Source organism: Ostrinia nubilalis, chromosome 21, assembly GCF_963855985.1.
Source record: "Ostrinia nubilalis chromosome 21, ilOstNubi1.1, whole genome shotgun sequence".
Classification (NCBI taxonomy): Eukaryota; Metazoa; Arthropoda; class Insecta; order Lepidoptera; family Crambidae; genus Ostrinia; species Ostrinia nubilalis.
In genome coordinates this window covers 3667679-3685128 of record NC_087108.1, presented here as the reverse complement: position 1 = coordinate 3685128, position 17450 = coordinate 3667679, and the positions used below count along the sequence as shown (strand labels likewise).

Here is a 17450-nt window from a genome sequence, read left to right as displayed (position 1 = left end):
CTGGGAATACAACTTATCCCCTTGCGTAAGAAGAGTCACTGCACCACTAAGCCGTCGGACCGAAAAATTGCATTGCGTCATAAAATAATGTAGTTTGAAATTAATTGCAAATTATTTTTAAAAAATAACAAAAAGTGTAATTAAATAGTAAAATATTATATTATGTAGTTAATCGCGATACAATATTTTAAAGAAAATATTAAGTATGCAGAATTTTTTTTATTCACCAAGTAGTAGTTATTTTACATTATTACAACTTTTGTAACTATGTAATACTAGGTAGGCACCTATACAACATAAATTATTCATTATTGTCTGTGTTCCTTTGCTCCATACAAGATTCGAACCCACGACCATTTAAACATCTATGTACTTATGTATCTCGAAGGTTGCTTTCCACCGCAAGCTATCAGTATCAGCAGACCACTATCGTCGCGATCTTGTGACTGCGCCGACGCAGGCGGCCCAAATATCAATCACTCGAATGTCACTGTGTTTGTTAGGTAGCGTGGTTTTGCAACTGCATAGTTCTAAGCTATCTTTTATTTTAAATTATTGTCTTTTAATCTCAGTAGCTCTAAAAATATTCTTAAAAGTCAACCATTAATATAAATCGTTAACACAGTTCAAAACTACTGAAGTGTTTGAGCTGAAAGGCACGCCCATGGGCATTACTTACTAAGAAAGGATTTAGAAAATTAACCCTCTTCTTACCCCTGTATGGAAACAGTTCAACGCAAAAAACGGAATATTCTTTAACTATGTAATTAATATATAAGGGTTGTAGCAAGTAACTAATATGTTTTCAGGGAGTCTCGGTAAAGTAGAGAACACCAAATGATGTGAATTAATTGTATGCTCCCCTGCACTAAAGTGTAGGAGACTCATAGTCCAGCAGTGCACTGTAAAAGGCTGTTGATGATGAAGACGAATTGTCATGTTACAATAATTTTCATAAAGTTCAAAAGTTTCAAATAAGAGCCTTATTTAAATGAGAGGTTATATTGTGCCTGTCTGACTTCATGAACCGCCATAAGCGTCTGACTAGACTTAATCAAGTGGAGGTCTATTTTCTAGACATCCTGTATCAAAGCTATCTCATAAGTTAAGGAATTTATCGTAGTTAGTTTATGTGTTAAAGTCGTTCCAAACGCGCCATAACCGCGATACATAACTGCCATAACGCCAAATAAGTTTACAATACAAATCGCATGACTTCATTCGGCAATAAGATGTGCGATTGACGCGAAATTAATTCGGAGTTGCCCAACTAGGCGCGGGCGCAACTAAGATCGCAAACTAAGGTTAGACTTTAGTTAGGTATTTGAATCTTCAAGATTCCGAGTGAAGCTAATTTCCACCTTTAGCCTTATTAAAATTTTCCATCCAGTAGGACAAGTAATTTACATTACCTACCTACCGTAGGTAACCTACGAACTCCTTTCTTTTTTTAATTTCGTTGCGGGTCCATCTTAGGACCGGATCTACCATAAATTATGGCTTTTTGGGCCACAGCTAAGACAAGTCAAGTCAAAAAATATATTTTACTGTCTCATTTTTTTCTATACTTTGAGAAATTAGGTGGTTGCCTAAGTAGCATTAGCTCAGGGCCCCCTAAACTCACGGTCGGGCCCTGCCAATGACAGTTACCTTCCCCCGGGATAAACTTGATCCTCAATAGGTTTTTATTGGCGATCCTGGTTACACAAGAGTTGCAGCGGTGGGAATGGGAGGTGGGAATAATCCCATTTCCATCAAGTAAGATAATAATAAATGCAGGCTTCCTCGTTGTGGTTATAAAAATCAGCAGGTATTATTCAGAAAGGCTATGCTGGAAGCTGTGAGCAGCTTTTGATATCAATTCCAACAATGTTCCGAAGTTTCCCACTCTCGCAAAGGCAGATGGCAATATGATAGCGACAGTGACAGTGACAGACAGACCCCTCGGTAGATCCCTTGAGAAAAAGCAAGTGAAGATGTTTTGATAGTCAATGTCTTGCTTGCGTCACTAGTTACTATCAATATCGATAAGATAACGTTTTAGAGCAAGGTTTCATAAGATGTGATTACCATAGGTAGGTAGATAAACTACTGAGCGAATCGCGCTAGCTAAGTAAAACAAGGATGGGTCTCCTGTGATCGGCTTTTCCGGCACCAGAAGATTAAGGTCCCTCTCTCTCTCACCCAAGCACTTGATTTACTACATGGATAGGATTTTTGCGGATGAGGGGGAATAAAGGTAAAGGGAAGCACAAAAGATCCCAATGGGTCGACCTGCTCTGCGCTCATGCACAGCCCTAAATAAGATAAAATAGGTAGATAAAAATAATCAGAAGAATAGAAATTTTCGACTATATGAATTGGAAGAAAGACTTGCAAGCCTAGCTATCAACCAACTTTCAACCAAGCAAAATGTTAGACTGTCTTATAATGATAAAAAAAGGTTTAACAAAGAAGAAGTATTTCGTGTCCTAATAAAAGTTCAATATTGTCATCACTGTACAGCCCCCCTAGACAAAACGCACTTTTTGATCGAATCGAAAATCGAATACGTCAAAACTCCATACAAAAAAGGGGCTTTTCGACCACTTTGCGACTGGTTTGCGATTATAATTTGCACTTTGTCTAGACCCACAGGACAGGTAGTATTGATGACAAAGTTAATTAATTATGAATGCAGCAAGAATAAAACTCGACACCTAATGAGATCATTGCACAGAGGTTCAACGACTGATTTAGCATGTTTTTGCGGCACAGGCGAAGGGTGTAGCGTGGGACTTGGGTGTTTGTTCTAAGTTGTAATATCTGTAATCATAAACTTAAAAGCTGTACTTTTCTTAATCTAGATACATGCATTTACTAAGTTCTCTGTCACGTAATGATTAATAGGATCCTCTGAGTACCTAGTATGAGGGATGTAAGTGAATAACGAAGTCTTCCAAGTCAGACTTCAGGGTCTTCGTCTTAAAGATATTATTACAAACTTTCCCACTAAAGAAGAACGGTCATCTGTGACCCAGGCCCGACAGAAACGAGACATACCTCAGTTTTTTTGTCATGTCTTAATTAGTTAAATTATATATTTTTTATATTCGAAATCTATGTAGCTATAACACCAAAATATTACCCTTTGTTTTTGTTCAGGCGTTATACAAAAACTAATACAAAATGTCTATTTATCACCAAAATTGGTAAATGTATGTACCTAAATGTCTATTACAGCTGCTATGGAATGTATCTAGGTGACCTGGAGATACAGCCGGATTATACAGGGTGGAAACGAGAAGTTACAAAATCCAAAAATTCAATGCTACCAGCTTCCATAATCTGTAACCTATTATTGGTACCATTTGAAAGAGCTCGTGAAGCACTTTCAGAATCAGTAACTAGTTTTTCGATATCTTGTATAGTTTAGAAATAATCGAGTGAGATCACTTATCGTTCCATATGTATAACCACCCTGTATAATCCGGCTGTATCTCCAGGTCACCTAGATACATTCCATAGCAGCTGTAATAGACATTTAGGTACATACATTTACCAATTTTGGTGATAAATAGGCATTTTGTATTAGTTTTTGTATAACGCCTGAACAAAAACAAAGGGTAATATTTTGGTGTTATACATAGATTTCGAATATAAAAAATATATAATTTAACTAATTAAGACATGACAAAAAAACTGAGGTATGTCTCGTTTCTGTCGGGTCTGGGTTTTTTTTGTATGGGAAGTGACCGTTCTTCTTTTCATAATATTTAAGTCGACTATACATTGTTTACATTTAATTAACTCAAATACAGCTCTTACTTTGTTTACGATCAGAATATTCTTATGAAATGTAGAGCTATTAAGTACCTAATAGACGAATACGATCTAAATTAGTAATTTTCAAGAAACAAATAAAACTTAGGTAAGAGGTACTTCTAGCGAGGAAGTTTTCCCGCCACTTCTTAAGGCTTATACCACACAAATTATTGCAAATTTTAGCACACCTTAGTCCTTGGTGTCATTTAATGTTGGTTGTTCATAAAGACATCTGTGCCCTGAATAAAGCAGAATGGGTGTATTTTCAAGAACTTCCAAGAATTGCTGTAAAAAGGTACCTAAGTAGTTAAAATAAATCATTTTCATTTTACATCTTTTACTTGAATAAAACTGCATGCGGTATCATATTTGCAAGTAGGTATGACAAGCGTTTTGCGCAAAAAGTTAAAGGAAAAGGGCTTTTCTTCTTCATTTTCTGTATGCGTAATATGCCGTCCGTTATTTTGAAATTGTGATGAAATTCTTAGAGAATCTATATAACGGTGAAATTATTTATTGATAGTGTTAATACTCCTTGATACAATAATATCTATATTTGGACATTGATTAATGTCAAAAAAGTTTTGAAAAATCACGTCGCTATTCAAATTTATGTATGCGAGTCATTTCTACTAGTACCTTAATATGTAAGTCTAGATATTAGCACGTCACTACCTTGTTTAATATACCACGCAATCTTGTATACCCATTCTTATGATACACCATACAAGAATGCATGGTAAATTCAGTGAACTGCTCCTGAATCGAATGTACCTACTACTACTATTTCTATTTATTTATATTAACCGGCAGACAGTGGTGACTGAGTTTGTTGCGGCGCTTCTTCTCAGCACTTGCCAAATGTTGGTCTCGAAGCGCTGGTAGGGTAAAAAGATTATGAGACATGTAGAGGCTCCTTAAGAGCATATGACGATTTGTAAGAACTATTTATTAGTCTAAACAAATAAAGAAATTTTGACTTTGACTTTGACTTTGACTTTGACGTCAAAAATGATGTCAAGTTCGCTAATGACATAATTAAATGTGATAAACCAAATAAAACCAAGCGCAAGATTGAAACCATAAAAGAAGTTCAAATCCTATCAACATACTTCGAGCGTGTGAAAAAATTAACTTATCCGTTTATATGTACTTACATACGCACATATTCTAAGTACCTAATTTAGAAATTGATCAGAATGTCGTGGTCATCAGTTCGGAGGACAAGAGAATACAAGTTTATAATGGTATCGTATCATGATTATCGTAACTTTTCTGATAAACGATATCGCGGACTTTACCTACAATGATTAATTAGTGTAGTGCTACCGACAGATTGTATCGTTGCATTGCTGCTTGCAGTTTTAAAATGTTGGATTATTTTAAAAACCATGGCTGATGGTGTAGTAGAGGATTCTGTATGTTACTGTTCTTGTACTCACAAAAGTGTTTTCTCTAAAGAAGTAAAAACAGTGATTAAAAATTCTTTTGTTTTGCTTCAGATCGAGGAGGTTATGCAGCAGAAGGCGCCAGGGGTGCCTAGTAGTCTCAAACTCCAGTAAGTTATTTTAAAGATACCTATTATAGTTAAATACTATTTTAAAAATGCCTAGAAAGAAAATGCTTAAAAGTTGGATCAGTGTTAGAGCGCCATCTATTGATTGCACCGAATACTATCTTGTAACGAAATGCTTTGTCATTTAGCATTGTGTAGGCGAGGCGGTATTGTATTTTCGCTGCTCCTCCACATGGGGATATAGCTCAGTGGTAGAGCATTCGACTGCAGATCGAGAGGTCCCCGGTTCAAACCCGGGTGTCCCCTGACCAAAAGTCACTTTTTGTTTTTGATTTAATATTTTAATTGATGTTTTTTTACAGTCAACCGCAAAGTTCCGGGGCTCAAGTCCGCACGAAGGGCTTCTCGGCCAATTTCTTCAAAGCCACCTTCAGCTCGAGAAGTAAGGCGGTCCCTGCCGCCAGCTCTACCCACTTCGTCTCCGAAACCACCAAAATAGGCAGCGCGGAGACCAAACCTATTACGAGAAATCGGCCTAGGACTGGTAACAATCCATTATTAGTACCTAAATAATAAACGTGCATCACTAATTTCTTTTTTGTGATAATAACGTAGGATGTTTTTTACAGCACCGCAAGCCGATACTTCTACAAAGGTCAAACTAAAAAGGGCTGATCCGAATAAACCGCCAGTTAAACGTCCCGATAAATTAACGCTTGACTTCAAACGTCCTGAGAGACCAAAACAAGCGCTCACCCCTACCCCCGATCCAGGGGGGCCAAAGACCCCCAAGGGAGACCCCAAAAATGACCTAAAAAGCCCAAGAGTTGTCCTACAAATAGTGAAAAAGTCACACGCACCGCCGACACCGAGCAGCATCCTGCCGCCATCTTTGAAACCTAAAATCGTCGACCAAAAACTTAAACTTACGAAGAATATAAACAACAATGACGTCTGGACGAATTACGAAACTAAATCCTTGGAGCGGAAGAAACCAGCTTCGATATTGAAGTAAGTTTATTTTTATTATTTAAAAATAATTTTAATAACAAAAACTTAACGTTCGCAGTATCACTGATCGAAAACAGATTTAAAATTGCGCGCTAAACGGTCATGTAAACAATGCCACAATATGTACGAACCGAAAATAGCTCTTATCACGATACGTTACAGTTTGCTTTTCACAACTCAAACAACGTTGGTAAACCTGATTGACGCACGTGACGAAGATAATCTTTTTTGCCCATATACTTGTCTTCCTCTAACACACAGAAATGTCCATTTCTTACCTTCGCATATGTTATTGCTTTGCTCTTCACACGCGCTTCTAGTTTCCTCGATGTATTAAACGGCTCAGTGCTAGGTGGCGTTTTTGGTAGTGACGTCGAAGGAGATGTAGGGTCTTTTGAATTTGTCCGGCTAGTAGAAAGAAATGCAAGATTGTTTTTCCCAGTCGCACGGTGTATCGGGCACGCAACAGACAAGCATAGATAAGAATAAGTACTACGTATAGATAGCCGTCTCAAGGTTTTGATAGAAAGAGGCGCCATCTAGTTCTCAAGCTCCGTACTCGCTTCTGCTTGTAACACGGTGCTTTCGTCGTTCATGGTTCGTATCCAGATATTATTCCAAATATTATTTTGAGGCGCAGTTTTATTTCGGTAGATTTTTTTCCAAAACAATGCAACAGTGCATTAATTTGGAAAAAAAATCTACCAAAATAAAACTGCACATAACCAATTGCTAAACAAGGTAAAAGAAATAAAAAACAAATATGTAAATCATTTAAAACTTTTATTTTTACTTTTATGTGATACAAAATATCTGTGCGCTAACATTTTCATAGGACAATTTTCATCAAAAACTATATTTTTACCATTTAATATATTATTTATTTCTTTACACCAGTCATTTATCATCAAGGAAATTCCTTTACATATTATAAGTTCTTTAACTTTTTCTTTATGACTTTCGCATGTCACAAAATTTAATGTTACAAGAGAAGTGGTTACCAATTTTATATATTCGGATATTTGATCCGATTCACACTGTGTTGATAAAATTAACAATGTGATTTCTTCTATATGCAATAGGCATTCCAGCAAATGTTTATTGGGATAGTGAAGATTGCATTTTTCTGAATATTTTTTCATAGTTATAAATTTTGAATAGATTTCTTCACCATCCCCTTCTAAATCACTTTTACACATTTCACAATAACCAATATTTTTATAAATTGTTTTAATAACCCAACCACTACAATAAGCAGCTGCTGCGCATTTTTCGATGTTTAACGGATTTTGGCTTTTTATTAAATTATCAATGTTGGTTAGATCCATGTTTATGTGATCAAAATTTATTATTATATTTTTAGGTAAGGGCCTAACAATGTTTTCATAAAAAAGGTATTTGAGATTTTGTAAACAATAGCCATCATCACTTTCGCAATTAGCCCCAATTGATTTAGGCGACACCATATTATTTATTAAAAGCGCTTTATAAGAAGCCTCAAATGCCGGCACTGTAGGCATTATATTTCGATGCCCATGAGCCCTTATTGCACCAAAAAAATTTTCTAAAGGGTCTTGATTGAAATTGCGCAGCAGTAACGATTTGAGCCCAATGGAATGTAATTTTTTTGTTATTTGCTGGAATGCTTCTATAGTTTTAATCCAACTTCTTAAAGATGGAACCACCCCTGAGCGTGCTCCACCAACAAATTGCATGGATTTTAATATTGGTAGACTTTTATACCACAACTTATGATGTGGTGACTTTGGCGAGACCGCAGATCGGTAAACTTTACCCTTTTCAATTCTGTTGTAACTACCGTTTACGGAATCGAACAAATTGTCGAAAAATAATAAAATTTCTGCAGTATCTTGAGCTTCTTTTGGGATTCTGCCAGTTCCTATAAACAAACACATTATATAGTTACATACAAGTATAAAATATATTTACATACTTGTTTTAAATAAAATTATTATAAGGTAGTCCAGATAGTGTCGTGCACCAAATTAATTTTAATTTATTAATTCGTTAATCAAATTAATTGTAGTCAAGTCCAATGTATTCAATGCATTTTTGTAAAATTAAATCCTTATGTTAAAGTCAGTTAAAAACGAATCTAGACATTATGAAATCATGGAATATTTCCAAGCAGATGACATGAAACTCTTGCAGTAGAAACTAAGTTATAAATTATAATATTCGTGACTATGATGACTGGCATAAAAGGCAAGTACAAATAAATGTTTACCTGCTGTAAATCCCATGGCAACGCTGACAGTTTTACTAAAAAGTTCCGTGCAGTATTTAACCTTCATTTTAGGTATTAAATTAGGAATTACATGGCGCGCGGTAAGTTTAGGAATTAAGCGCATGCCTTTATAGCTTGGGCCCTTTTTGTATAGAGCTTCTAAATGGGCCCATTTTGCCGTGCGCTTTTTCCCATTCAGAGTAAATTCCAAATTTTTTGTAATCAGATTGTTTCTTATTCCTTTTAAAAGATGAGGGGGGTCGTATAGTGGGTAAATTTTGTGTTCGTTGATTTCAAAAAACCCCCCTTTAAATTCTTGATTCTGCCTTATATAATGACCTTTGGTGTCATTTATTAGTGAATTTATGGCAGCCATATTAGTGGATCCCTGGTCGCACGTTGTCGAAATGACTTTGAGTCCGGTTGCTAAAACGTTTTCAATTACTGTTTTTAATTGCCTTTTGAGCTTCTCCGTTTTTGTGGATCCAGTACAAAAGCTATAAGCGACAGGCTGCTTAAATTTTTTGAATACTCCTCTGACCATAAATACCAACACGTGATCAGCAAATTTTCTTTCGCGTTCGAATCCGTCGTCCTCAAAACCTTTTATTTTATCGGTATGTTTATCAAATGCAACATGGGCAGCAATGGCCATTTCGTCAAATATTATAGAGCAATATCTATGCTTACTAGGCATTTTTTCTACCCTTTTCTTTAAATTATTAAAGATAATATCATTTATCCCAGGCATTAAATATGTTTTCGTCATTAATTTGTTCAAGGTAGTTTTTTTCGGCAGAACACATATTTGGCTCAGCAAGCGATATGCCTTTGGACTAGGTTTATATAATGATAATGCCAATATCTTTTCATCTAATGTGAAACGATGTCCTTTGGGGTGTTTTGTAGATTGTCTTATTTGCATATCAAAAAATGTTTTTGCTGCTGGTGACAAGTCTTTTGTAACATATTGATAAGCTTTGGAACGGGTCAATTTCTTGGCTATTTGTAACTTCTCTATTAGTCCCGCTTTTGCTTTTTTGCATCGTCTGAGTTCCGCTTGTGTTTTGGCGACTGCTTTATATAGATCTTGTTCAAATTGGTTCTTGAACATATGGCCTAAAATTAAGAAATGGTAAGAGTTAGTTTAATATAACCACATTATTATGTATAAAAAGAAAAATATATATTTTCCTTACTTCTAATAACACCACTGTGAGTCCTTGTGCTTGGCTGCTTGCTTGCTGCTTGCTGGTCATCCATTGTCATGGGCGGAGGCCTTTTAGAAGTTGGTTGTGGTGCACCTGAAAAGAAACACATTTTATAATTTACTTCATTCTGGTTCAAATGAGCATGGTATCTTGAAAGATAATAAGAACCTCTTCTTCTCTAATTAATTCTGGTGCTCAAATTCACAAAATTTCATACAAATAATCCGGCCAGATATTTGATTATGAGATTAGAGTTATGCAATAAAGATTTTGAATTTGAGTTTAACTAAGATTAAAACAAAGAGGCAAGATACGGCTTATGCGTCTCGTAAATGTCGAGTTCGAATGGCGTCCCAGGATGGCATTTTTGACAGGTAACAATCGGCCTTACCTACACATTACACGCACGGAGAGCCTTTTTGTAATGTTTTTACCCGACTGCGCCAGAAGTATGGTTATGTTTTTTTTAAATAAGCTCATACATGTGTCGTCTAAAATCATCCATAAGAGTTTATCCCGGCTCAGCGGCTGGGCATCAGTTTTCATTTATAAAATAAAACAAAACTTACTTCTAGTAACACCAGTGTAAATCATAGTGCTTGTGCTTGGCTGCTGGTCATCCATTGTCATGGGCTGAGGCCTTTTAGAAGTTGGTTGTGGTGCACCTGAAAAGAAATACATTTTATAATTTACTTCCTTCTGGTTCAAATGAGCATGGTATTTTGAAAGATTATAATAACCTCTTAAGACCTGATTCTGGTGCTCAAATTCACAAAATTTCATACAAATAAACCGGCCAGATATTGAGATTATGGGATTAGAATTACGCAATAAATATTTTTAATTTAAATTTGAGTTTTACCCAAGATTAAAACAAAGAGGTAAGATACGGCTTATGCTTCTTGTAAATGTGAAACTCGAATGGCATCCCAGGATGCCATTTTTGACAGGTAACAATCGGTGTTTTAGATGACCTAAACTGAACTGGCCCACCAAACTCATTGACAGGGGGACGCCACCATCGTTCAACTTTATAGTTTCCTGCTGCTTTTACACTGCGCGGAAATTAGAAAAGTCAAGTTAATGTGAACACACACCAAACAGCGGGGTGGGGATGAAAATCATTTATTTTTCATCCCCACCTCACTGTTCGGTGTGTGTTCACATTGACTTGACTAATTTCCGCGTAGTGTAAAAGCATCATCCAGCATGGAAAAAGTCGGAACCAGCTATCCGGTATTGACGGTGGCGCCCCGCTGTCAATGTCACGGATAGGACAGTTAAGTATATTGGGTCTATACCTACGCATTACACGCACGGAGAGCCTTTTTGTAATGTTTTTACCCGACTACGCCAGAAGGAGGGTTATGTTTTTTTTTAAATAATAATAACTCATACATGTGTCGTCTAAAATAAGTTTATCACGACGCGCATCCTAGCCCGGCTGGGCATCAGTTTTCATTTATAAAATAAAACAAAACTTACTTCTAGTAACACCAGTGTAAGTCATAGTGCTCGTGCTTGGCTGCTGGTCATCCATTGTCATGGGCTGAGGCCTTTTAGAAGTTGGTTGTGGTGCACCTGAAAAGAAATAAATTTTATAATTTACTTCATTCTGGTTCAAATGAGCATGGTATTTTGAAAGATTATAATAACCTCTTAAGACCTGATTCTGGTGCTCAAATTCACAAAATTTCATACAAATAATCCGGCCAGATATTTGATTATGGCATTAGTTTTACATAAGATTAAAACAAGGGAAGATACACTTATACGTCTCGTCACGCTCGAATGGCGTCCCAGGATAGCATTTTTGACAGGTAACAATCAATCTTACCCACACATTACACGCCTTTTTGTATTGTTTAAATATGAACAATTTAAGAACTAAAAAGAAAGACCACGGCATCACTTTTCATTTTAATACAATGAAAAAAAAACATGATGTCAGTGCCTTGTTTTCACGTCCACTGCTGGACAAAGCCCTCCTCCAAGGTCCAGCATAATTTTTTATATTATGCAATATAAAATTTCAGTGTCCTAGTTACAATAGGCTCAATCAATGCTGGGTTATTATTTATTCCGATTTTTGCCACTTGACATTTTGTCCATTGTTTCATTTTTGTTATAATCTTACCCCCTTATTAATAAAAAGTTACACAGTTGTTGAACACTGTTTTAAAATGATATTTCCATACTAAACGTCACTTTAAAAAACTGTTCAACGAGCGTGTAAGTTTTATTAGTAAGGGGGTTAATAATTAAAAGTTCTGTAAACTCTTATAACTGTTTATGAACTCATACTGATTTGTAAATAAACTATAGGTACAATACCATTTAATGTTTTGCTGTTTTATAAAAGAGAACACTAATCATATTTACTTACTAGTATTAGGACCACAATAGATCTCTTTATATGTGGGTGGCTGCTGCTCACACACGTCCATAGGCTCTGCTGTGTAACTGGATGGGACATCTAAAAAATAAAGACAAATTTAATATTTCATCCGTCATAAGAATAAAAAATTGCTCGACTTGGAGATATGTAGAACAACATACATGGTGACATTGCAAGATGTTGCCTTAGTATATTAGGAATGTCAGGACTTAATTTATGCGAAAGAAGAAAACCACGCTCCAGTCTACAGTGGTTGCGGGTTCCAATCCTGCAAGGCCATAATTTTGGTACAAATGTCAATCCATAATTATTATGGCTTTTATACATTATAAACATAGTAGGAACTTATTTATGTTAGTAGTTAGTGTCACAAAATTTATGTACCCTATTTTTATAGGGAACTTAGGTAAATGTGTTAGGTACAACTAGTTTATTACAAAATTAACAACTAAGATTTTGGAAGAATGGTGTATAATGTAGGTAATGATAACCTGTGTCTTAGTTTAATTACAAGTAATTAATTAAAAGTTAATAATTACGGATGTATTTTTACACAAATTCACATGCCAGCTGCGCTGGTGAGATAAATTGCACATCTCTTTAACATAAGACCACTTTTAAATTTAGTACCACACTATCTCGGTGAATAAAATTTTAGAATGTGTGAAAAAATTATTACATAGGTAATAATTATTATTGTCCTATATGTATATGTATAACTAACTAAAATACCTGGAAGATGCAGTGTTGGAATTGCCAGTTTGCTCAATCTGTTTTTCGGGTAATGATATATTTTATTAAAATGAAGATGGCAAATTCTTCTGTTGGCAAATATATGTTTGTCATCCTCTCCATCAATACCAGCATTTTTCACCCATGTGCGAAACTTTTCCAACTCTTTCAATGGATTCGGAAAGCTATGAAGAATGGCACCTGCAAAATGAGATTTAAGTTAATGTCAAATTGTAATCTTTCTCAGTTATAGTTTGTTGTAACACCTGAAGCTTGGCGCAAATGGGCTATTGACCAAAGCCACCGGTGGCCATCAACATATTAAAATACAAGTTATTTTTAAATTGAATTTTCTTTTATTATGTCTCCGTAACAATTTGTGCACTCCATTAGTTTAGAGTATTATATTATTGAGTGGCATTGTAAACTAATAGTGGGTTAGGTAAGATTACAAATTGTAGTCTAACTGCGCCAGATTATAATCTGGCATGAGTTCACAATTTATTTTTTGGTGGCATAAACATTTTTTTTAATTTTATCATCACGGATTGCAATAAATTTATACTCTCACAAGTTTGAAGGTTGTTTGTTGTTAAGACTTTAGTTGTACTTTATTTAGATACCTATTCATTCTACATCATCAGATTAAGATGAGATTGAATAGTAGGTAGGTACAAGTTTTATTAAAGTAATAAATTTTTATGGCACTTGGCAGCTAAGTAAAGCATAAGGTTGGTTATTTGTAGGTAACCATTTATTACTGTTACAAGTATTTATTTACTAACCATTTTGAAGTGATGATTTGCATGAAGAAACACAGCAGATCTTCTGAGGCATGGTTGTGGTCACACAAGCACATAAACAAAAGTAAAAGTTCACTTTCTCAGAGTCACTATCTCAACACGACACGTAGGTATAACAGAGTCACTATCTCAGTCACTTTCTCAACACACACAAGACCTGAAGTTAGAACGGAGGAGCATTAGCTCGACTCAACGTTTTACTATCAAGGATCGCGAATGCAAAGAGAAAGAAATCCAATAGGAAAACGGAGCGCGCAACAGCAACGATCAAGTTTTCAAATTAGAATGTCAGATTTGACGTTCAAGTGGTTAACCGACATATTATGGAAGCGTTCACACGATTCAAGACTTTTTAAAACCAATTTTAATTTTTCTTGATTATAAAGTTTTAAGAGACTATAAAATATTTTATAGAGTTCTATTTCAATTAAATAACTTTTAATAATAAAACATTGTATAACAAATTAATATTTTTATAAACGTAAACGCATTTTAAGGTCAAAAAAGTACGGGGTCAGGCGGATAGATGGCGCTTGCGAGCCTCGATTTGATACGTATTAAGAAAGACGAACTAGCATGCAGACAAGTTTGTTTGAATCGGCGGACCACGGATGTCGTTTTAGCCGGTGCTTTCTTTTTTTCGAACTTTTTATGTAACAAAACAAAGTTATAGTTTAACGATGGTGCATTAGTTGTGCATTTATAGTGACGTGTACGTTTTTCGGCTATCGGTGTTTGGTAGTGAGGTGATTTTAGTGTTGTGTTGGTGATTGTCGCGATGCCTGATGTTAAAACAATTGAACTTATTTACTTACTGGTGTCATTATTACACAGTCGCTTTCTCATATTGGTCGGTGTTGACGGTGTTGTCTGACACATTAGTGAATCGATGCATCGTGTCGTGTGTGACGTGAAAGTTGGGGTTTAACGCAGATTTGCGTTAAAACATGTTTTACGCTGGCACCTACTTATCTCGTTTAGTTGTAACTAGCTTTCCGCCCGCGGCTTCGCCCGCGTGGAATTTTGTCTGTCACAGAAAAACTTTATCGCGCGCGTCCCTGTTTCAAAAACCGGGATAAAAACTATCCTATGTTCTTTCCCGGGACTCAAACTATCTCTATGCCAAATTTCATCAAAATCGGTTGCGAGGTTTAAGCGGGAAAGCGTAACAGACAGACAGACAGACAGACAGACAGACAGACAGACAGACAGACAGACAGACAGAGTTACTTTCGCATTTATAATATTAGTTGGGATAAGCAGTCTAGTTAGTGGACCGAGTGTGAGGCAGGCTTATAAGAAGGGATTGATTTATGATGAATTCGTTGCGAAATTTACACATAACCTTCTTAAGTTCATATATTAGTTAGGTACGGTAAAGTAAGTAGTTATTACTTATTTATTTTATTAATTCATCTCACAATATTGTAGACCTTTGGTATCTAGTAAGTGCCTAGGTAATTTTATTGTTTTGCTTGAAATTCTCATAGCTTTCTTACAAGTGAGAGTCCTATCACTTCAAAGAGCTTTGCTTCTATGTACCTAGATGTAAATGTGTAGTAAGTAGATATTGAGTAGGTATTTAGAAAATAACCTATAATCTTAGCTAGCTGCACGGATCTTCATCTAGGTACCATACCTAAACATCAGTACCAGTCAGTGTGACTGGCAGGCAATCCACAAAAACACAAATGCTACAGTGGGATTTCAAATGAAAAAAAATTGATAAATTCTCATCATTATTTTGTTTTTTGCTGGGAGATCTAATTAACAATTCAACTAAGATTTTCTTGGCAAATAAACAATAAAAAAACATTATGAATCTGTTCATCATTTGTTTGCCTCGTTTTAATACGAGGTGACATTTACAGCCCTTTTATTACACCTTCTTGGATCTGCAATTAAAGTAACTTGATCCATTGAATGTTGTTAGTATCTGCTCTTTACCAGCTACATTATTTCGTGCTATATTTAGACATGGAATTCCCGGTCCAAGTCTGAACTGGGATTATCTACCAAGTAGGTATGTGCTACCAAGCATATCAAGCTTGACACTGAGGTCTTAAGTCGTTGCTATAGGTGTTATTTTGCAACAAAAATGTAGAGTCTGATGTGCTATCGTCTGTACCTAGATACACCAGTAGCCAATGATATTACAGAACTATAGATATGTTACGTTCATACAAATTACGATTTTAATCCGTGCCGAGCTATTCCAAATTGCACACATTGACGAATGTAACTGATAAGTGAAACAAAAGATACGAAATAGCACGCAAATGAAAGAGATAGCTATAGTTTTAACGATTCTGCACCAAATTATCTATGTACGAAGCGCACGCATCTTTATCGCTCTAACGTCAAAACAAGATCGCTTTCTCTTTCTTAACTTGAACATGGCGCATGGCGCGATGGCGTCTTGATTGTTTGCTTAAATAATTGAAAATATAAATACTAAATAATTTTGCATAATCACATGTGGTAAGAGATCCCTTGTATTTTGTTTACTTTAGAGTCATAATTGGTACACTTTCGAAACACACACGATGGCATTTTTTATTTATTTTGGTAAGAACACAGGAACTTACGGTGTGGTACGCACGCGATTGCGCACGACCCAGGCCACACGAAGACTAAACACAAGACGTCCCAATTGGGACGTATTTGAGTATTCACAGCGCGAGCGCTTATAACATATCTGCTTTTGTTTTTATATAATATCATTGCCAGTAGCTATACAGAACCTGATTCTTTAACCGTAAACGAGTCCTCGAGTCTTATTCTGCAATCGAATACCCGGCTGGCTCACGGTTTAATTCAAGCCTTATTACCTACTCGTCTTAGAAGATACTAATTCTACCTAATTCTTTACGGCTTGTGCGATTTCGCATGCGAATTGCAAATCTAATGCTTGGAAAATACGCCTCCTTATTTGAGTTTCGAAACGTAATGACTGTCCAAAATGATCAGCACTGTGCCCCTATATTATCGTAAAGGCACTAATGTAAACGGAAAGGATTTTTTGTTAAAAATGATGCTAAGAAAAGCAAAAGTAATTCGAAAATATGGAAATGCAACCTATAAATTAAGACGGAGACAAATGCGTCGTAGGCGGCTCGGCATAGTTGCAATCTGTTTGAACAAGTTGTTTCATAACAACTGCTCTGTTGTCTTACAAGGGTGAATAACAAGGTTTCAACAACAGACGACGAAGGACTAACTCAATATTTTTATTTTTGATTATTTTAAAAGTATCATCCTCTTTAAAGTTATAATACTCGTCTCTAAAGTTATAATCAACTGAAGCAAATAAGTCTACACCCATATTGTATCAAAAATTATCGCTAAAAAAGTAATTAACCTACTGTAATTATAATCGTCGCCTAAAAATAACCTAAATTGGCGGGTGGCCTTTCTGCTACTGATATCATACTTAGCAGGGGGGATGCTAAAAGACGATCATAATGCTAAAAAAATCAAATGAACGAGACCTTTTAGTGGAATGTCTAATGTTAAAAAGCTATTCGTTGACCTTTTGGGGGCTTCGATCCAAATAAAAAACACCGCAAGCAATCGTTTGCGATGTAAAAATAAGCCCCATTATCCGTCCATAGCATTAACTTTCGCGAGACCCCTTTCTATTTTGAGTCGTGATGGTCTTCAATATTGTATTACAAAGTTTAAATTATAAGAACAACGTCCATAACTGTTTTATAAATTGGCGTCT

At 35.8% G+C, this 17450-nt stretch overlaps 2 protein-coding genes and 1 non-coding gene across 4 annotated transcripts in view; 2 read left to right on the top strand and 1 right to left on the bottom strand.

Annotated features, from left to right (window-relative positions):
- The first annotated feature begins 5141 nt into the window (after positions 1-5141).
- Positions 5142-17450, top strand: part of LOC135082438 (uncharacterized) — a 58488-nt gene continuing 46179 nt past the window's right edge. The window contains exons 1-4 of the mRNA XM_063977233.1: positions 5142-5222; positions 5307-5362; positions 5683-5864; positions 5950-6331. Coding sequence (XP_063833303.1) covers positions 5196-5222; positions 5307-5362; positions 5683-5864; positions 5950-6331 — 647 coding nt within the window. The 5' untranslated portion in view covers positions 5142-5195. The remainder of the gene's footprint in view (positions 5223-5306; positions 5363-5682; positions 5865-5949; positions 6332-17450) is intronic.
- On the top strand, positions 5555-5626 carry Trnac-gca (transfer RNA cysteine (anticodon GCA)). The gene has a single exon. It is a non-coding gene; the product is annotated as a tRNA-Cys (tRNA).
- LOC135081993 (uncharacterized) lies at positions 7050-13953 on the bottom strand. 2 transcript variants are annotated; one of them, XM_063976743.1, is made up of 8 exons: positions 13706-13953; positions 12921-13121; positions 12177-12266; positions 11276-11371; positions 10360-10455; positions 9779-9883; positions 8580-9698; positions 7050-8231 (listed from the first exon to the last, which is right to left on the bottom strand). In XM_063976743.1, the coding sequence occupies exons 1-8, from the start codon at positions 13755-13757 to the stop codon at positions 7102-7104; spliced, it is 2889 nt and encodes a 962-aa protein (XP_063832813.1). In that variant the 5' UTR covers positions 13758-13953; the 3' UTR covers positions 7050-7101. The 2 variants fall into 2 exon arrangements, with proteins under 2 accessions (XP_063832813.1, XP_063832814.1); XM_063976744.1 differs by lacking the exon at positions 7050-8231 and having other exon boundaries at positions 8442-9698.